Source organism: Apodemus sylvaticus, chromosome 10 (genome assembly GCF_947179515.1).
Source record: "Apodemus sylvaticus chromosome 10, mApoSyl1.1, whole genome shotgun sequence".
Lineage (NCBI taxonomy): Eukaryota > Metazoa > Chordata > Mammalia > Rodentia > Muridae > Apodemus > Apodemus sylvaticus.
Genome location: NC_067481.1, coordinates 28,151,022 through 28,171,268, shown reverse-complemented (window position 1 = coordinate 28,171,268; position 20,247 = coordinate 28,151,022). Strand labels below are relative to the sequence as shown.

The window sequence follows — 20,247 nt, the reverse complement described above, 5'->3', positions numbered from 1 at the left end:
TACTTCTTCTCTGAAATCTAGAATGTAGAAGCCAAGGATTTCAAGGATTTCCCTTTCTCTTCTTTTTCTCTTTTTTCTTTTTCCTGAGATGGAGTTTCTCTGTGTAGCCCTGGCTACACACTCACTCTGTAGACCAGGCTAGCCTCGAACTTAGAGATCTGCCTGCCTCCGTCTCTTGAGTGCTTAGGATTAAAGGCGTGAACCACCACTACCTGGCCAAGGATTTCTTACACACTTCTGACTGGAGAACTAAGAGGCATCAAACCCAACATAAGCAGACCTGAACCGGTTGGCTTTCCCCTTAAACCGGCCAGGAACGGAGGGATGAAGAGAGAAAGGAAATGCTCAGAAAGAAAAGAGTAGGTTTGGAGATGAGTTGGAAGAACCCAGATCGGGCCATGCAGAAGAAAAGGAAGAGGGAAGGCACCCACACACCTAGACTTCGCCCACAGACTTTGCTCTGGGTACCTCTATCTGAAGACTGTAGGGCTTTGTGATGGCAGACCGGATGGGGTATGCTTCATACCCATGGCCTTTACTCCAGACCCAAATGCCCACCCCACATACATCTGCTCTCTCTCTCTCTCTCTCTCTCTGCCCTTCTCCCAAGAGGCCAGCTCTCCATCACTGGTCTGCATCCAAGGCTGGGGACTAAAGAACTTTCTGGAGGATTTGAGTGAGGAAAACAAGAGCGCCTGGAGAAGGGACTGGAACCACTGGGAAGCCAGTGCAGAGGAGACTGGGGGGTGTGCCCCACCTGGTACATTTATACCTAGGCTGCCTCTGCCCCTGTTCCACACCACAGAGTCCAGACCATTCCTCTCCCTCCCTCATGGGGGGGGGGAACATTTGGGAAAATTGGGAGAGAGACAGAACTCAGAGCTCAGCACTTTCCTCCTTCTGTTTTTCTTCTTGAGGAATTTTTTTCCCCCAACTGCTGATGACTTTACCATTCTTGGGGGTGGGAGGGTGGAGATTCTGGCTTTTGCTCTCCCTACGCTCCAAGCACCCGGACAAAGCCCTACATTCCTAAAGAAGCCAGAGCTTCAGAGTTTCCTAAAGATGAGGTGGCGTGGCGTCTCCTCCCTTCCCGGCTTCAACTCCCCCTCCCCCCAGTCTCCAGCCCTCAGCCCGGCCAGGGAGGCCCCGCCAGGCTGGGAGGAGACCCCAAGCACATTCTTCCTCTAGCTGTCATGCTGCAGAAATTAAAGACACATCTCTGAGCTGGGCACCCGCCAATCGTTTCAAGTTGAGCAGTGGCGGAGGAGGTCCTGAGCTTCAACTCCATGCCACGTGTAAAGGAAGCTTGGAACCCATTGCCTACAACCCATGGGGCAAATGCCTGGACTCAGACGTGGGGTGATGGCTGTCACAAAGCACATACGCACCAAGCCTGGCCCCCCAATTCTACTGGTCTCCAAGTCTCTATCAGAACCCCAGGCCCTTGATGTGGCAGTCACCAGTCCACACCTGTTAGGCTCCTGTTTCTTCTTCCAGGTGAGCCTTGGGGATGCTAGATCAGAAGAAGGGCAAAGGAACTTTGAATAAGTGCTTTTCTGATACAAAACCCAACAAAGGGTGGGCAGATCACACCGAGTATATTGTGCTTCGTGGCATCCTACCCTAGACAACTTCAAACATCTGTTCCCTCTGAGGTACACCATCCTTGTCCACTGTTGGAGACTGGGGCATCCTTTGGAACTGACCGCAGTGGAAGACAGGACTTTGGTGAGTTCCGGAACTACCATCTCAGCATCTCAGCCCCAGCCTTGCCCTGCAGGCACTGGCACTAGGCGGGGGCAGATCCTGGGCCACAAGTTACTGCCACATGGTTGGGATAATTGATGAAGTCCTGTCCTTCCATTGCTGTCTCCAGCTCTGCTTCTCTGGAAACTCTATATTTTCCCTTTAATTATAGCCCCCGCAGTCTCCCTCCACCGCCCCACCCGCACTGCTCGGCCGAGCTGCCCACGGCCAGCGACGTGGCTCCCTCCCCTTCTGTTCCCTTGGTTTTTTTTTTTTTTCCTTTGCCTTCGTTGCACAAAACTAGCTTAGGGAGGGCGTGAAGGGGGGGGAGTAATGGAATCTTGGATGGTTTGGAGGAGGCGGGACTCCCTGCTTCCACGTTTACAGCTCTAAAGAAGCCGGTGGGGGAAGTGATACAGTTTGTCTATGGGCCCTGCATGGAGACCCTAATGCCTTCCCTCGACACCCACACAGTTTGATAAGATGAAGTTCCTAATGGGGGTCAGGCAGAGCACCTTTGCAGGGTGGGGGGAGCACGGGGAAGAAAGGACACTGTCTTTTAGAGACATCTTTAAATATAAGATGCCCTTCTTGGGGGACTACAGATGACCCTTTCCTGATTGCGGAGCTGGAAAGTAATGGCCAAAATTTTCAGCAAAGAAGAGAGCACATGGGGGGTAACTGCCAAATAAAGTCCCTCGGCTACCAAACACAAGTCTCTGCCACACACCGAGTTCACCTAGGTATCCCCAGACCACATCCAAGTACAGTTAGATAAGAGGGCTCTCTGTAGTTCTGAGAAACCCCCTCTATGGCCAAGCACCTTCTACCAGTTCATTCTGGATTGATATTGCTACATAAGAGGGCCTCTAACCAATCCCTGGTTGTAGCCACAGCTGACACAAGACCTTTTTCTAAGACATCCCTGGTCACAGGCCTCCTGCAACAAACTCACATCCCAGCCCTGGGATGGAGGAGGTCGGGGGAAGAATTTATACAACAAGCCTCAGACCCAGAAAGCCCCCTGCCCACACTGCTGCCTGTCACTTAATGCATAAGCTTTCTTCTGGAAGAACTATGATGTTAACTTCTCCCCAAGCCTCAGCCTCAGAGCTGTCTCCCTCAGTTTTACCTGGGGCTGGAGAAAGGTGGGTCTGTCTTGGAGCCCCAGGCATGGCAGAACAGATAGCCACCCCCTCTTCTTTCAAAGAACCTTATATCTGACTCTCAGTATCTGTGAAGAGATGTCTAACTTGTTCACAAATATTCCTACCCTCCACACCTGGGCCTGCACCGTGAGGTGATCCCCTTCCTCCAACAGGTACATCTGCTTAGCTGCTTGGATCTTCGGATTTGGAGAGATGCCTGTCTAACTTATTCCTTGGTTCTTCCCAAGGATGCCAGAAAGATTACGAGGCATGGCCAGGAAGACCTTTTCCCAATTATTCCTGACACTGACCCCTTTGTAATGTTCCCCAATTTAGATCCCTAGTTCTACATCCTTCTGATTTGAGGTCCCAGAAAGAAAGTGCAAGGGGCATCTCCTACCCACCATCATTGTACTGAGGGCCCAGCCACACTCCAGTGACAGCAACTCTGGCCCGCGTAGATCTGGGGGGCAAGGGCGGCAGAGTTGGGGGGGGGCAGCTGGGTGGACTCCTTTCCCTTCCTTTCCCTCCTCCCCCATCTTCGTTCCAAATTGGGGGCCGGGCCAGGCAGTTCTGATTGGCTGGGGGCCGGGCTGCTGGCTCCCCCTCTCCGAGAGGCAGGGTTCCTCCCAGCTCTCCATCAAGATGGTATAAAAGGGGCCCAGGCCAGTCGTCGGAGCAGACGGGAGTTTCTCCTCCGGACGGAGCAGGAGGCACACGGAGTGAGGCCACGCATGAGCCGAAGCTAACCCCCCACCCCAGCCGCAAAGAGTCTACATGTCTAGGATCTAGACATGTTCAGCTTTGTGGACCTCCGGCTCCTGCTCCTCTTAGGGGCCACTGCCCTCCTGACGCATGGCCAAGAAGACAGTAAGTTCCAAACTCTGGGGAATTTACGGCTTCTTAGAATCGCGTTTTGCGTGGGGGTCCTAGCAGTTAAGACTTAAACGGAGGTGCAGGGGTGCTCCAGAGTCAGGGATGGGAAGGTGATGGAGAGGAACCGGGAAGAGAGAGGTCACCCTGGTCAGCAGATGAGGGCGAGCAGTTCTCAGAAGTGGAGTCCTGGATGATATGGCACAGGAGGAAATTTCAAGCACCCATCTGTAGCACAACAGGAAAATTGGGAGTCTGGACACGGGTTGGGGCAGAATACGTCGAAGATGAAATAAGGCCTCTGGAATAGAGATTCGGAGCTCAAGATGTAAAAGCTATCAGAAAGGCTGCGGGATGATTCATAAGGAAAGATTGTTTGCCCTCTCTGCAGGCTAGACAGTGTTGCTGGGGCCTCCGGGGTGCTGGGCTGGGGTGGGGGGGAGGGAACGCACGAAGAGGGCGGGTTGCTGGATGAAAAAGTTTGGCTAGGACTTGACTGGGCGCGGTCCCTGTGCCTCCTGCTGGTCAAGCTTGAGCACTGCGAGTCGTGGTACTGCAGTTTACAGCGCGAGGGCTGAAGAGGAAAAACCTGGGTTATTGACGGGCGTGGACCTTCATCTCCAGACTAGGAAAATAAAAGCAGGAATAGATGGGGTAGTTCTGGTCTTTGAAAGAAGTGACCCAGGCCGAGTAAAATTGGTTCCGCCCGGTGCATTGCTTAGTGGTGCCCGCCACCTAGTGGTTGCCTTGATCCGGTACTAGAGCGGTGGGCGTGGTTAACTAATCATTACTATTTGTAGACTTGAGTTCTTTGGCTAAGGAGAGATCTCAAAGCACTACTGGCTTTGAAGGACCCGGTTTGTCTAGATAGCAAGCTTTTAAGATTCCTGGGAGCTGGGAATTAGGGTGTATCTCCTTGAGGGATACGTTTTACTACTCTGAACAGGGCTCCACTGAAATCAGCCCCTCCTCATTTTAGCCCCGCCCATTCCGTCCCACCTGCCAGGGAAAGGAGGTGGGACCAGGGCTGGAATTCCCCTTCTCTCCTCCCACCCCCGCCTCCTGTCCCACGTCCCACAAGCCCCCACCTACTGTGTAGGAGCCCTCCTACTTTCCCTTCAGGAGACTTTTTATTTCATTTGGTTCCCGCGCGCGCGCGTAGGCTGAAGTTGTTTGGAAGAAACCCCAGTCTAGAGCTTTGTTTCAGTTCCCGAGAACTGGGAAGTTATAGTCCTGGCCAGGAGCCCTGGTGCTAACACTGAACGCCGCCGATACGGAGCAGATCTGCATTTAAGGATTTGAGAAATGAAAATAAGGGATGGGGGGAGAGATGCAGGATGTGGAAAATCTCCGTGCGCCTCTTAGACAGGGGGGTGGGCAGGGGGAGGGGGGGAGTAAGGCTGGGATCCCTGAGCCGTCTCAGAGCCTCTCACTTGCGACTCTCATTTGCGCAGTCCCTGAAATCAGCTGCATACACAATGGCCTAAGGGTCCCTAATGGTGAGACGTGGAAACCCGATGTGTGCTTGATCTGTATCTGCCACAATGGCACAGCAGTGTGTGATGACGTGCTTTGCAACGAAGACATGGACTGTCCCAACCCCCAAAAACGGGAGGGCGAGTGCTGTTCTTTCTGCCCAGAAGACTATGGTACGGTTCTGGTCCTAGGGTTAAGGGAGGTCGGAGTCCCTCCTTTGCCTGTGTCTTGAAAGCCTATAACACCCCAGGTACCTTGGCAAATTTACTTCTAACTGCACATTTTTCTCTCCAGCATCACCAAACTCAGAAACCGTAGGAGTTGAGGTAATAGTCTGCTTCCTACTTTCCGCCCACCCGTCCACGACCCCCACTGTCCTCCAATAAACTCCAATTTTCTTTGGCTCTCTAACCGGCCTCACATTTCTTCATCCTCAACCCCCACAGGGACCCAAGGGAGACCCTGGCCCCCAAGGCCCAAGGGTAAGCATCGTATTCTAAGTGAGCTGGGAAACTGGAGGGGGCGTGGCTCTGATTTGTGCTCACGGCAGCCCCCTCCGTCTCTTGGTGCAGGGACCCATGGGCCCCCCTGGACGAGATGGCATCCCTGGAGAACCTGGGCCTCCTGGGCCTCCTGGTAACCCTGGCCCCCCCGGCCCCCCTGGCCTTGGAGGAGTAAGTAGATCTTGTAGCCCCCAGACCGGTGTGACTTCCCAATTTTGTTTGTTTGTTTGTTTGTTTTTCTTTGCTTCAGTTTTGTCAGACATAACTTAAGATTTTTTTAAAATAACCGTAAACTTACAGAAAAGTTGCAATGATAACACAGAACTTCTATTCACTCTTCAACACAACTGCTTTGCCAGTTTCTGGGCACCCAGTTCTCTCTGTCGCTGTGTGTCTTGGACCATTTGAGACAGAAGTTGCCACGAACATGCCCATACTTTATGCTCTTAAGCACATTTCCTAAGAGCAAGTACGTTTCCTACGAGACCATAGCACCAAATTTAATGTTCATCTAGCACTATTGTGTGATATGCAATCCCACTTTTAGATTTCCCCAATGCCTTCCAAAATGTCCTTTATAGCCCTTCTTTCTATCCAAGACCACCAATTGCATTCCATCATCTTATTTCTTTGGTTCCCACGAATGTAGACTGCTTCTGAGAGTCTTTGTTATCCTTGACTCAGCAAGGTTTTAATGAGTCTGGTTGTTGGGCAGAGGGCGTTATTTTATAGGTTCTTCTGCAGTTTGGATTTGTCTGGTTAGATTACATTCAGTCAAGGGGTCTGGTACAGGAATATCTTACAGGCTGTATTGCTGTCTCTTTTAGTTAATTACTTCCAGAAGCCTATGTCGGTTTGTCCCATTACCGCCAATGCCACCTGGCTTTCAATTTACCACCCCGAGTCCAATTTCTCACACACTCTCTCTTGTTTTTCTAGAACTTTGCTTCCCAGATGTCCTATGGCTATGATGAGAAATCAGCTGGCGTTTCCGTGCCTGGCCCCATGGTGAGCCACCAGGGGGAGCAGTGGGGCATAGAGGCTCGGAAGCTGGAAGAGAAAAGGCCAATGATGGGGTCGGACAGAGAGCTCGGGCCATAAAGGCCACCTTTGGGACTTCAGATCTAGAGAAGACACGGGACAGACAACTGCGATCCCCACAGGAAGAAGTAGAAACAGATCTCTGACGCACTGCTTTTCCTCACAGATATCACAAGCCCCTCTTTTTCCTTCTGTAGGGTCCTTCTGGTCCTCGTGGTCTCCCTGGCCCCCCTGGTGCCCCTGTACGTATCGAAGGGTCTTCATGTATCATTTGGGGCAAGGGCTGATGGGGGGAAAGATGGGGAAGAGGGAGAAGGCTGGGAGACATCTCTTGTAAGAGGGAGACAGCCTGGAAGGAACCTGTCTTTCTGAGCCTACCCTTCTCTTGTGTTCTTCAGGGTCCTCAAGGTTTCCAAGGCCCCCCTGGTGAACCCGGCGAGCCTGGCGCTTCAGTAAGTTAGTCCTCCATGCCAACACACCTCTCTCTCTCTCTACAAATTCTCCTGTGGAGAGTCACCCACACTGAGTGAGGGGTGGCTTGTCACCTCCTCATTCCAGTCTTCCTCCTTGTTGTCTCTCATCCTGGAGTTCTAACTGCCTCTCCTGTCCCCTCTAGGGTCCAATGGGTCCCCGAGGTCCCCCTGGCCCTCCTGGCAAGAACGGAGATGACGTAAGTACCCCCTGGGGAGGACACTATCCGAATCCTGTGGCTTTCTCTATGTGGATCCTGAAATCCTCCCAGCAGGGTCTCACAGCCAGGGGGAAGAGAACTCAAGATGGCCCTTGGCGGTGATCTTTCCACTGAATAGAATGTTTTAGTGAGGCAGAACCCCCACCCCTACCTGCACCCTCCCCCCCCTCCATCCCTTGGAGTAACCCAGGTTTAAGAACTCTGGGTGAGCAGATGTGGAAATGAATACACCACTGTAGATCTAAACTGAGTTTTAGGTTAGAGGTTAGATTTAGTCCCCTAAACCGAATCCACCCTTCAGTAACCCCCAATAACCCTGAGCCCTTCCACTGTTTCCCAGTGTGGGGAGGTAGAGGAGGTGTTGCCACAATGATGACTTCTCTCTCTGCAGGGGGAAGCTGGCAAACCTGGCCGTCCTGGTGAGCGTGGACCTCCTGGGCCTCAGGTGAGCAGGGTGTGAGGGGGAGCCCAGGGCTTATGGCACTGGAGATGCGTTTAGGAGCAGCGTTCACAGAGCCCTTCCTTCTGACACCTTTCCAAGTCCTCCTATGTCTTCTTCTCCAGGGTGCTCGCGGATTGCCTGGAACAGCTGGTCTCCCTGGAATGAAGGGACACAGAGTAAGTCTCTTTGGAGTCACTGACGCTCCCAAAGTCCCAAGTCACCATTCCATCCTCTTCCATCAGAGCTTCCATCAATCATGTTAGATGGTAGCTGCAGATGTCTCAAAGGTCATAGGTTAGACATCTGAAAGAACTTCCTTTGGTGGGGGAAGAAGTCCCAATAAAGAGACTGGCTTGGATGATAGGTGAATTGGGATCTACTTTAGCTCAGAGACAGAGAAGTGGCTGGAGATCTTCCAACGGTGATTGTCAAGTCTGTATGGGTGTCAAAGTGGTAAACTCCACCCCAACCCCCACAGGGTCTTACTTCATCTCTTTTTCCTCATTAAGGGTTTCAGTGGTTTGGATGGTGCCAAAGGAGATGCTGGTCCTGCTGGTCCTAAGGTAAGATACTGTCAGGAGGTCCCGAACCACCCGCTACCCAACAGTCCTACCATAAATACTTCACTCTGTTCTCTGTCCCTAGGGAGAGCCCGGCAGTCCTGGTGAAAACGGAGCCCCTGGCCAGATGGTGAGTATACCAGCTTGATCGATAGGGGGCGCTCCAGGAAGGAGGAGTAGAGTGAAGAGTGCATGGAGGCTGCGAAAGAGGGTGTCTCCATCTCACTTGACCTCCCTTGGTTCCGTTATTAGGGTCCCCGAGGTCTGCCTGGTGAGAGAGGTCGCCCTGGACCCCCTGGCACTGCTGTAAGTACTCCTGGCCCCTTGGATGCCCCCTGGGCTCTGGTTGGGGTTCCCCGTGGACTAAGGGAACTGGCCAGTGCTCTGGTGACGTAATTGGGCTTCCTCTCTCTCTTGCAGGGTGCTCGTGGTAACGATGGTGCTGTTGGTGCTGCCGGGCCCCCTGTAAGTATGGCCTTGACTTTGAGTTTGGGAGTGGGGTAAGGCCCCAGGGTCAGCTTTGGGGCTGACATCAACCACTGAAACTTAAAATCTTAGTCTCCACCTTGTAACTAAATTTGCGTTTTACTCACAGGGTCCCACCGGCCCCGCTGGCCCTCCTGGCTTCCCTGGTGCAGTCGGTGCTAAGGTGAGACTCATTCTTTCTTTGAACATGATTGTCATAGGCCATGGGCTAGGTGCCACCCCAGATGAGGGAAGCCTAGAGTGACAAGAGCACGTCCCACAAGACCCTTATCCTGGGGTCCCCTCCCTAGCTCTCAAAGTCTTCGTCCTTACTCCTCCTGCCCTCCAACACCTTACATCCGGAAGTAATGCTGGGTGCCCCATTCTGATTTGTCCTTTCGTCCAATCTAGGGTGAAGCTGGTCCCCAAGGAGCCCGAGGCTCTGAAGGTCCCCAGGGTGTGCGTGGTGAGCCCGGACCCCCTGGCCCTGCTGGTGCTGCTGGTCCTGCTGTAAGTGTCCACCCTGCTGCTGACCCCTGTGCTACTTGCCAGCATCACAGGTCTAGCCTGTCACTCACCCTCCTTTCTCTTTGTGACAGGGAAACCCCGGTGCTGATGGACAACCTGGTGCTAAAGGTGCCAATGTAAGTCTCTAGCAGCCCTCCTCTTCCCCATGCCCCCCTGCCGCACCGCTTGCCCCACGGCTAAAATGTCTGTCCTGACTCCTGCAGGGTGCTCCTGGTATTGCTGGTGCTCCTGGCTTCCCTGGTGCCCGAGGCCCCTCTGGACCCCAGGGCCCCAGCGGCGCTCCAGGTCCCAAGGGTAATAGCGTAAGTATAAGACTCTCTCTCCCTTTTGCCCGGCTCATGCACTAACTCCAGTGCGCCCCCTTCTGGAGAAACATACACTTGCGCGCCAACAGCGCAACTCCAATTCTTACCCTTTCTCTCCCTACACAGGGTGAACCTGGTGCTCCTGGCAACAAAGGAGACACTGGTGCCAAAGGCGAACCCGTAAGTCGCACATCACCCCTTTTCCTCCTCAGTCCCCAGAACCTGGAAGCCTCAGAGGGGAACTCCTGGGCGGAAGGGAACCCCCCTCCACTCCCCCACCCCCCCCACCCCCCATCTCATACCCAGGAGCCCTGTTGCTAGAGGCCAGCATCATAGGCTCCTGGACTTGTGCCCCTCACCAAGGCCACTCCCTCTCTGCCCACTCCAGGGCCCTGCTGGAGTTCAAGGTCCCCCCGGCCCTGCTGGAGAAGAAGGAAAACGAGGAGCCCGTGGTGAGCCTGGACCTAGCGGCCTGCCCGGACCTCCTGGTGAACGTGTAAGTGTCCCCCGTGTCTCTGCTTCTCTGCTCCTAGTGCTTGCCCGGTGCTGTGGTGGTGATGGAGCTCACTGGCCTTTTTTCTTCTTCTCCCTGCAGGGTGGACCTGGTAGCCGTGGTTTCCCTGGTGCTGATGGTGTTGCTGGCCCCAAGGTAATCTCTCTTCCTGGCAGAGATGCTGAGTCCCCAGCTGTCTGACATCACCTCCCTGACAGTACTGCTTCCCTCGACCTGCACTCATGTCTGAAACCATGCTCCCTCCCGCCTGCACCCATGACTGTGTCTCCCTCCTCCTCTTGTTTGACCTCTCTTTAGCATCCCCACGAATCCCCCTCAAAGTCCCAGACCCTCTTCCAGCGTGAAGAAGAGGCTAGCCCATGCTAATGAGGCCAAGGCTGTGACCCTGATGTGTCTGTGACTTCTCTCCACTTAGGGTCCTGCTGGCGAACGTGGTGCTCCTGGCCCTGCTGGTCCCAAAGGTTCTCCCGGTGAAGCCGGTCGCCCCGGTGAAGCCGGTCTCCCTGGTGCCAAGGTGAGAAGACCCTCTGTCCTGTGTGGAACTTAGAGCAGCCTGCAGCTGGTGCTCCAGACTCCCCTTCCCATCCCCCTCCTCTCGTCATCCCCCTCCTCTTGCCCTCATCCATGTTCCTCTGCCTCTCCCTAGGGTCTCACTGGCAGTCCTGGCAGCCCTGGTCCTGATGGCAAAACCGGCCCCCCTGTGAGTATGCAGGTTCTCTCACACCTCACCCCTACCCTCCTGTGTGCCTACCCTAATCCTTACCACAACTCTTGTGCCTCCCATGCTCAGGGTCCCGCTGGTCAGGATGGTCGCCCTGGACCCGCAGGTCCTCCCGGAGCCCGTGGCCAGGCTGGTGTGATGGGATTCCCTGGACCTAAGGGTACCGCTGTGAGTATTCAATGAGGAACACTGTGGAACCAGGAATAGGCCTGCTAACTCATCTGATGTGCTGTGTGACCCCAGGCCCTTTACTGACCCTCTCTGGACCCATTAGTGAAAATAAGAGGCCGTTGGCTCCGTGATCATCGTTTTGTCCTTGATAAATAAGAATTGTTGCTAGGCAGACTTCCCTGAACACACAGCTAAGATGGTCCCTTTATGTGATAGTTGCACCCAGCCATTAGCAGTTCCAGTCACTAAAGGTGTGTCAAGGAGAAGGAAAGGGAAAGAGTGACCAGAAAGGAGCCTCGGGTGTCTGCTTTGGGTGCCGGAAGAGAAGCCACGCACTAGAAACCAGCAAGACCTTCCCTAGACCCTGACACTTGTCAGCCTCGCACGGTCTTCTTGAACAGAAAGCCCCCTGGGAACGCTCACTATGAGAGGTCGTTGACTGTAATGAGTCTCAACTTGTGACCCTCAGTCTTGCCTCTCTTTCTACACAGGGAGAACCTGGAAAGGCTGGAGAGCGAGGTATCCCTGGACCCCCTGGTGCTGTCGTAAGTATCTCTGTCTTTTGAGTCTCTGTCACCTTTCTGCCCCTGCCTGTGACACGCACCTTCCTCACACGGTGGGAGTCTGCACCCACTGTGAGAACATTGGCAGTCACTACTGTGCTCTGCTGGGTCTCAGAGGTCCAGGCCCTACCTGCTGCTGCCATCTGCCACACTGAATGTGTCACCTTCTCCCCACAGGGTCCTCCTGGCAAAGATGGAGAAGCTGGAGCTCAGGGAGCCCCTGGCCCTGCTGTAAGTATCCCTGTCTGCAAGCGTGGGGGAGCAGGGAAGGTGGGACCTCGCCTCCCTCCTCCCTCGACTGTTCATGACCACAGCGTCTTCTCCACGACAGGGTCCTGCTGGTGAGAGAGGCGAACAAGGCCCCGCTGGCTCCCCTGGATTCCAGGTAAGGCTTCATGACTTAGGTTTGTAGGGAAGAGTGCAGAATGCTCCTTTGTTAACTGTTAAAGATTCTAAATCCTTCCTCTTCTCCCCTCCACCTTACAGGGTCTTCCTGGTCCTGCTGGTCCTCCTGGTGAAGCGGGCAAGCCTGGTGAACAGGTAAGAGCTAGCAGCTGACCAGAAGGTGGCACATGCAAGAAATACAAAGAAAAAGTCCACCCACCCTCAGTAACTGATCAGGAAACCACCAGCTAGAGGGATAGGGATTAAATATGGCAGGGGGCGGGGGAGACTTTGGATGTACCAAAAGTGTGAGGACACTCACTACATATGATCTGACTGTGTGTGTGTGTGTGTGTGTGTGTGTGTGTGTGTGTGTGTGGCTTCTAGGCAAGGTGACTTCTTTATAAACACTCCTGGAATAACTCTGGCATTACCTCAAGCCTTCCCCCACCACCCTCATTGTAATGAGGAATTTCAGTTCTAAACAGAGAATATATGACTCTAGGCTCCGAGGACCAGTTCCTAGGAAGAGGGGCAGAGGCTCTTTCTCAGAGGGAGGTTAGGTTCACTGTTGTTCCTCTTTCTACCCTCAGGGTGTTCCTGGAGATCTTGGTGCCCCTGGACCCTCTGGTGCAAGAGTAAGTGAGCCCTCTCGTGCCACTTCCCTTACGTGCCACTTCCCTTACGTGCCACTTCCCTTATGATGTCCCGAGCTTGGTCCTGTCAGAGCATCATGTGTCCTCTCCTTCCTTCCTAGGGCGAGAGAGGTTTCCCTGGTGAGCGTGGTGTACAAGGTCCCCCAGGTCCTGCTGGTCCCCGAGGAAACAATGGTGCCCCTGGCAACGACGGTGCCAAGGTAAGGGCATTGTGGAAAGGCAGTGATGGCTGTGACCCAGACCATAGGGCTTGGGGACAAGACCAGAGTGGGGGTGGGGGTCCCAAGGTTAGGTCTGTGAGTTTGTCCTTCTGGTTAGGACCTGTCATCTGGGATCCACACAGAAGGCATCCTAAGTGAGCTCATGGCTCTGAGAATTTTCTGGGACTCACTAATCTTGTTTATTAAACAGGGTGATACTGGTGCCCCCGGAGCTCCCGGTAGCCAGGGTGCCCCCGGTCTTCAGGGAATGCCTGGTGAACGTGGTGCAGCTGGTCTTCCAGGTCCTAAGGGTGACAGAGTAAGTCACCCTTCCCTTCCCATGGTCCCTTGGTGGTCCTCATCTCCTTGCTTTGCTGTTTAATTTAATACCTGTGATTCAGGCCCTTCTGATGTGTTACCATGGGCATAAAAGTTGGGGCATCTCCCTGATGGAGGTTCCTTTATTTATCACTCATTCAGGGACCTCTTAACCCAGGTTCCACTTGTATCCCCAAGTAGGCACCTTTAACCCCTGAAAAAACTGTTGTGTCCTTGGCTGGGCCTCTTAGATACATCTGCAAAATACTGTAGCTCAACTCCTGGCCCCAATCTGGAAGTCTCAGATTTTTTTCCCCCTGTTTTTAGGGTGATGCTGGTCCCAAAGGTGCTGATGGTACTCCTGGCAAAGATGGCGTCCGTGGTTTGACTGGTCCCATTGGTCCTCCCGGCCCTGCTGGTGCTCCTGGTGACAAGGTTAGTGACTGCCTCTCTACCTTATTTCTTAACACGTAGCCTCGGCTGCAGGGAAGACAGGTCCAGCCATATGAAGCTGGTGACCCAGCAAATTGAAGGGACCAGGAGGGAGGCAATGTGTCACTGGTTCATCTCCCAGGAGAGTTTAGAGTTCCTGTCTCTCCCTCACAGGGTGAAACTGGCCCCAGTGGTCCTCCCGGCCCCACCGGAGCCCGTGGTGCTCCCGTAAGTACAGAAGACCCTGATAAGATCTCTGCTTGGCCCCTCCCTCCTCCCTGCTTTCTTACCCTACCCCAGCCCCTTCCCTTCACTCCATCTGTTCCTCTCCTTCACTAATGTTGAGACATCTCTCCAAAGTGTTCTTCTTCTTCTAGGGAGACCGTGGTGAGGCTGGCCCCCCTGGCCCTGCTGGCTTCGCCGGCCCCCCTGTGAGTATCAAGACCCTCTTCATTTTCTGTCCCCAGCTGAGACATGAGACATGAGATTTTGGGTGACTGAATGAGGACAGAAGTGTTACCCTGAGTCAGAGGAGAAGGGTGGGGAGGTACTGGTTGCCTCTGAGTGTCTCTGCATCTCCAAGTCCCTACCTGTGGCCCCTCCTCTATCCCAGAGGCCCCCCTGCTCCCAGGCTGCCTCATCCACTTCCTCTACTCTCCATTCTCCCCCCCTGCCTAGGGTGCTGATGGCCAACCTGGTGCAAAAGGTGAACCTGGTGATACTGGTGTAAAAGGTGACGCTGGTCCTCCTGGCCCCGCTGGTCCTGCTGGACCCCCCGGCCCCATTGTAAGTATTGCATCTTCTGCACTGTAAGCTTTGGTAGCCTTGGACTTGGGGCTAGCCTGGGTCTCATACCTCCACACTCTCTTACAGGGTAACGTTGGTGCTCCTGGACCCAAAGGTTCTCGTGGTGCTGCTGGTCCCCCTGTGAGTACTAACCGCATCTCTGTCACGAATCCCCAAAGGCAGGGGCTGGAGGAGATGAAGCCAGGTAACAAGTGACCTCACTTCTGACCACCCAATGTTCTCTCCTACCAGGGTGCTACTGGTTTCCCTGGTGCTGCTGGTCGTGTTGGTCCCCCTGGTCCCTCTGTGAGTATCTGTGGTTCTGGAATAGGGATGGGGTGAGACACGCACTGTCAGAACAGCAGGCCTGCCTGGGGCATGCCACTGTGATGCTTTGGAAGCCTGGACTCTGACAGTCCCTCTTGTGCCCATCTAGGGAAATGCTGGACCACCTGGCCCTCCTGGTCCCGTTGGCAAAGAAGGGGGCAAAGGTCCCCGTGGTGAGACTGGTCCCGCTGGACGTCCTGGTGAAGTTGGTCCCCCGGGTCCCCCTGGCCCTGCTGGTGAGAAAGGATCTCCTGGTGCTGATGGACCTGCTGTAAGTGCTACCTCAGATATCTGTATTTCTGGAAAGCTCCAGAGTTGTGTATGTTTCCTATGTTACCATGAGTCTTTCTCACCCCTGTCTGCCTCCCACAGGGCTCTCCTGGTACCCCTGGACCTCAGGGTATTGCTGGACAACGTGGTGTGGTTGGTCTTCCTGGTCAGAGAGGAGAAAGAGGCTTCCCTGGTCTTCCTGGCCCCTCTGTGAGTGTTCCTTCATCTTGGGGTCTCTAAGAAGAATCGTCCTAGGACTTGGTTACTAGAAGGGACAGGGTAGCAATGGTGGCGACAAAGAGAGAAAATGTGATAGGAATGCTCTCATGGAAGACCAGAAGTGGTGGTAGTGACAAACACCTTGAATCCTAACACCGAGGAGGCAGAGGCAGGAGAATCCCTGAGTTCAAGACCAGCCTGGTCTACAGAGCGAGTGCCAGGACAACCAAGGCTACACAGAGAAACCCTGTATTGAAAACCAAAAAGGCCCCATGGCTTGAGCCACCACATCTGACCTCCAACCTTACTGTTCTTTAGGGTGAACCCGGCAAACAAGGTCCTTCTGGATCAAGTGGTGAGCGCGGTCCCCCTGGCCCCATGGGCCCCCCTGGATTGGCTGGTCCCCCTGGTGAATCTGGACGTGAGGTAAGCAGCCTCCACCTCCTAGGACACCACTTGTCCTACACCTGACCTCTCCTCTGGAGTGGACTCTCATTCTTCGCCCTCCCTCTACAGGGATCCCCTGGTGCTGAAGGCTCCCCTGGAAGAGATGGCGCTCCCGGTGCCAAGGTACGAAATCATGCCACACATTGGGCTGGACTCTGCTTTGCCCCAGGCTTCTCCCCAGACTGGACACTTCATCTGAGGCTGACCTTATGACCACTACCCTCTGTTCCCAGGGTGACCGTGGTGAGACTGGCCCCGCTGGCCCCCCTGGTGCCCCTGGTGCTCCTGGTGCTCCCGGCCCCGTTGGCCCTGCTGGCAAGAGTGGCGATCGTGGTGAAACTGTAAGTTGCTGAGTTCAGATCAGGACACTTCTTCAGGTGTAGAAAGGCCTGGAAAAGGATGAATTGCCTCGCTCAGGCTGGGGAAGAAGAGGGTCTTGGGATGTGTCTGGGCCCTTAGCCTCCCTGGAAAAACAGGCCTAACTTGGCCTTCATCTAGGCAGGACTTATCCAGCTTATCACATAAAGCTTGGCCCTGGGGAGGTTTAATTGAGACTCAGGAGAGACGGCCACAGCAGAAGAGATGTGGGTTAGGAGGAGTCTAGCCAAGGGGAAGGCTCACCCTGCAGCCCTCAGCCTTGGGTTCCCCAAGTCACGATCTAACACACTATTTTCTCTCCAGGGTCCTGCTGGTCCTGCTGGTCCCATTGGCCCTGCCGGTGCCCGTGGCCCTGCTGTAAGTGTCCTGTGCCCACCTCATGCCCTCTGAACACTGGCCCAGATAAACAGAGTTCTACTCAACACTCAGTGTGAACTTGCACCTGACAGCCTATATCCTCCTCTCTTTTAGGGACCCCAAGGCCCCCGTGGTGACAAGGGTGAGACAGGCGAACAAGGTGACAGAGGCATAAAGGGTCATCGTGGCTTCTCTGGTCTCCAGGGTCCTCCTGGCTCTCCTGTGAGTATACTCAGCTTCCCAGGCCCTGGCCACCATCGGGCCTTTCCCACCATCTCCTGGTACAAACTACATAGCAGGAGGGGAACATTTGGCCCCAGTGTCTACTCTAGAGAGACATTCTGATTCCTTCCTCGTGAGGGTGAGGGGCAGTGCTCAAAGAAGGATTTCGGGAGTGGTCTGGAATTCTAGAATGAGGAGACATGTAACCTCCACTACCCCTGAACTGCTTTTCTCTGTTCTTCAGGGTTCTCCTGGTGAACAAGGTCCCTCTGGAGCCTCTGGTCCTGCAGGTCCCCGGGTAAGTTACACCTTCTATTACTTCTTCCTGGGTCCCTCCCTGTCTTGGTTACTTTCAGGTATCTCTCTGTTCTCCAGAGAAGAGTTCAGAGACCAGACAGGGGGTGGGGAGAGAAAGAATCTTGATCCTACAGAGCCTTTGACTTCCCATCCCTGCTCCTTACCAGCCTAGCCTAGGAACTAGTTGAGGGAACCCTTTGAGATGGAAGCAGAGATGGGGCGGAGCCAGCAGTGGGGGAGGGGGAGAATGTTTCTGAGCCAGAGTTGGGGATGCCTTGAGTTTCTGGCCGCTTTTTCTAACCATCTCTCTAACCCCAGGGTCCCCCTGGCTCTGCTGGCTCTCCTGGCAAAGATGGACTCAACGGTCTCCCTGGGCCCATTGGGCCCCCTGGTCCTCGAGGTCGCACTGGTGACAGCGGTCCTGCTGTACGTAGCCCCACCTCCTCTGCCTCATGACCCTCCCCGAAGAAGACTTGAATACCAATAAACCTTCATTTCCTTTCTCTCCGCAGGGTCCCCCCGGCCCTCCTGGACCCCCTGGCCCTCCTGGTCCTCCCAGCGGTGGTTATGATTTCAGCTTCCTGCCTCAGCCACCTCAGGAGAAGGCTCATGATGGTGGCCGCTACTACCGGGCCGATGATGCCAATGTCGTCCGTGACCGTGACCTTGAGGTGGACACCACCCTCAAGAGCCTGAGCCAGCAGATTGAGAACATCCGCAGCCCCGAAGGCAGCCGCAAGAACCCCGCCCGCACATGCCGAGACCTCAAGATGTGCCACTCTGACTGGAAGAGCGGTAAGAACCAACCCCAGCCGCCTCCCCTCCCCCACCCTCTTCCGCCCACCATTGCTGCTTCCCCCATGTTTTTATGCATCCCACTTCCATATGGCGCTGGCTGCCTACATCTCCTGACTCCAAATTGCTCTGCCCACTTCAGGAGAGTACTGGATCGACCCTAACCAAGGCTGCAACCTGGACGCCATCAAGGTCTACTGCAACATGGAGACAGGTCAGACCTGTGTGTTCCCCACTCAGCCCTCTGTGCCTCAGAAGAACTGGTACATCAGCCCGAACCCCAAGGAAAAGAAGCATGTCTGGTTTGGAGAGAGCATGACCGATGGATTCCAGGTATGACGTGAGCTGAACCCCAGAGCCACCGTAGAGGAGGTGGGTTACGGTGTCCAGAAAGCATAGGAAGTGGAGTGGATTTAATATCTGCTTAGTGGAAGGACAGATTCAGATCTAGGATACAGGCTTCCTGGGTAGGAAAGCCAGGGATTAGAAGGTCCACGTGATCAATCAAGTCTCCCCTCTCTCTGGCCCATGCAGTTCGAGTATGGAAGCGAGGGCTCCGACCCCGCCGATGTCGCTATCCAGCTGACCTTCCTGCGCCTGATGTCCACCGAGGCCTCCCAGAACATCACCTACCACTGCAAGAACAGCGTAGCCTACATGGACCAACAGACTGGCAACCTCAAGAAGTCCCTGCTCCTCCAGGGCTCCAACGAGATCGAGCTCAGGGGCGAGGGCAACAGCCGCTTCACCTACAGCACCCTGGTGGATGGCTGCACGGTGAGTCCCCCAGACGGGGTCCTTCCTACCTGCCCCTTTGGGCGTCTGCTTTAGCTGTCTGGCAGGGCAGAGTAAGCCTCACTCCATCCCCCGCCCTCGGTAATGACCCTCTCCCGCTGTCTCCATTCACACCAGAGTCACACCGGAGCTTGGGGCAAGACAGTCATCGAATACAAAACCACCAAGACCTCCCGCCTGCCCATCATCGATGTGGCTCCTTTGGACATTGGTGCCCCAGACCAGGAATTCGGAATAGACATTGGCCCTGCCTGCTTCGTGTAAACTCCCTCCACTCCAATCCGGTTCCCTCCCACCCAGCCCACTTTCCCCCAACCCTGGAAACAGATGAACAACCCAAACTCAATTTCCCCCCCAAAAGCCAAAAAATGGGAGACAGTTTCACATGGACTTTGGAAAACATTTTTTTTTCCTTTGCATTCATCTCTCAAACTTAGTTTTTATCTTTGACCAACTGAACGTGACCAAAAACCAAAAGTGCATTCAACCTTACCAAAAAGAAAAAAAAAAAAAAGAATAAATAAATAACTTTTTAAAAAAAGGAAGCTTGGTCCTCTTGCTTGAAGACCTATGTGGGTATAAGTCCCTTTCTGCCCACTGGGCTAATGATACCCCAGATGCTGCCTTTCCTGTTCCTTTCTCCACCCCCTCTTGGGGCCTCTCCTCCATTGCTCCCCAAATTTAAGTCTCCCCAAAGACACAGGAAATAATGCATTGTCTGCCCAGCAAGCAAAGGCAATACTGTCATGTCCCACCAGCTCCCCAACCCCCAGCCTTCTTCCCTACCCAGCACCCTCAAATCCTGCCGGGACATGGGGTTCTTGGACCATTGAAGGAACCTAACTATCTGGCATCTCCATGGCCTCTGCGACCAACCCCTCACTTTGATTCTGAGGGCCCGTGCTGGGGGGAGCCACCTGCCCCTCACAGGGGTTTGGAGCCAGGCAGGGTCACAGCAGACTGGAAACATCGGACATGCTTGTGCAGACTGGGTGGGAGAGACTGTTCTGTTCCTTGTGTAATTGTGTTGCTGAAAGACTACCTCGTTCTTGTCTTTGTGTGTCACCGGGGCAACTGTGTGGGGGCGGGGCTGGGGGCAGGGTGGCAGCGCGCCCAGTTTGGCATCAAAGGTGCTACATCTCTGTGAAGGGGTGGGGTGGGGAGGAATTTCTGGTGCTATAAAAGCCGACATGTTCCCTAGGCCAGCAAATGTTCCTTTTGTTCAAAGTATTTTTTTATTCTTTTTTTTTTTTTAATGGATAGGAACGTGTGTGAATTTTTTTTTTCCTGACGGTGCTATTTAACAAGGGAGGAGAGAGTACGGACTCCAGACTGCTCTCTCTCTACCCCCTCTCCACTCTTCTAGTTCCTGGGCCTATCTGATCTCTCTCTCTCTCTCTCTCTCTCTCTCTCTCTCTCTCTCTCTCTCTCTCTCTCTCTCTCCTGAAACCCTCCGCTCTTGCTGCTCTTCCCCCCCTCTGTCTCTCCCTCCGTCTATCCTGCATCAGGGTTTCAGAGCACGACTTTCCAAAGCACAAAGCAGTTTTTTTGTTTTTTTACCCCTGGGGTGGGAGGAAACGAGATTCTGTACCTATTTTGTATGTGTATAATAATTTG

At 54.1% G+C, this 20,247-nt stretch overlaps 1 protein-coding gene across 1 annotated transcript; it reads left to right on the top strand.

Moving 5' to 3' along the window:
• The first annotated feature begins 3,562 nt into the window (after positions 1-3,562).
• Positions 3,563-20,064, top strand: Col1a1 (collagen type I alpha 1 chain). Its single transcript, XM_052195075.1, has 51 exons — positions 3,563-3,764; positions 5,222-5,416; positions 5,538-5,569; positions 5,690-5,725; positions 5,816-5,917; positions 6,686-6,754; positions 6,985-7,029; positions 7,186-7,239; positions 7,404-7,457; positions 7,870-7,923; positions 8,043-8,096; positions 8,430-8,483; positions 8,566-8,610; positions 8,733-8,786; positions 8,901-8,945; positions 9,076-9,129; positions 9,357-9,455; positions 9,545-9,589; positions 9,677-9,775; positions 9,905-9,958; positions 10,167-10,274; positions 10,374-10,427; positions 10,708-10,806; positions 10,939-10,992; positions 11,083-11,181; positions 11,676-11,729; positions 11,925-11,978; positions 12,079-12,132; positions 12,234-12,287; positions 12,725-12,769; positions 12,889-12,987; positions 13,199-13,306; positions 13,633-13,740; positions 13,912-13,965; positions 14,115-14,168; positions 14,416-14,523; positions 14,611-14,664; positions 14,776-14,829; positions 14,960-15,121; positions 15,223-15,330; positions 15,658-15,765; positions 15,856-15,909; positions 16,020-16,127; positions 16,468-16,521; positions 16,636-16,743; positions 16,988-17,041; positions 17,359-17,466; positions 17,553-17,835; positions 17,978-18,168; positions 18,370-18,612; positions 18,748-20,064. The coding sequence occupies exons 1-51, from the start codon at positions 3,689-3,691 to the stop codon at positions 18,892-18,894; spliced, it is 4,362 nt and encodes a 1,453-aa protein (XP_052051035.1). The 5' UTR covers positions 3,563-3,688; the 3' UTR covers positions 18,895-20,064.
• The last annotated feature ends 183 nt before the right edge of the window (positions 20,065-20,247 follow it).

Bases quoted from the DNA above. Each gene is read 5' to 3' on its own strand.
- Col1a1 (XM_052195075.1), top strand. From the start codon at position 3,689: ATGTTCAGCTTTGTGGACCTCCGGCTCCTGCTCCTCTTAGGGGCCACT. The intron at 7,924-8,042 runs GTGAGCAGGGTG...CTTCTTCTCCAG, and splicing joins GTGGACCTCCTGGGCCTCAG to GGTGCTCGCGGATTGCCTGG. The intron at 13,307-13,632 runs GTAAGTCACCCT...CCCTGTTTTTAG, and splicing joins CAGGTCCTAAGGGTGACAGA to GGTGATGCTGGTCCCAAAGG.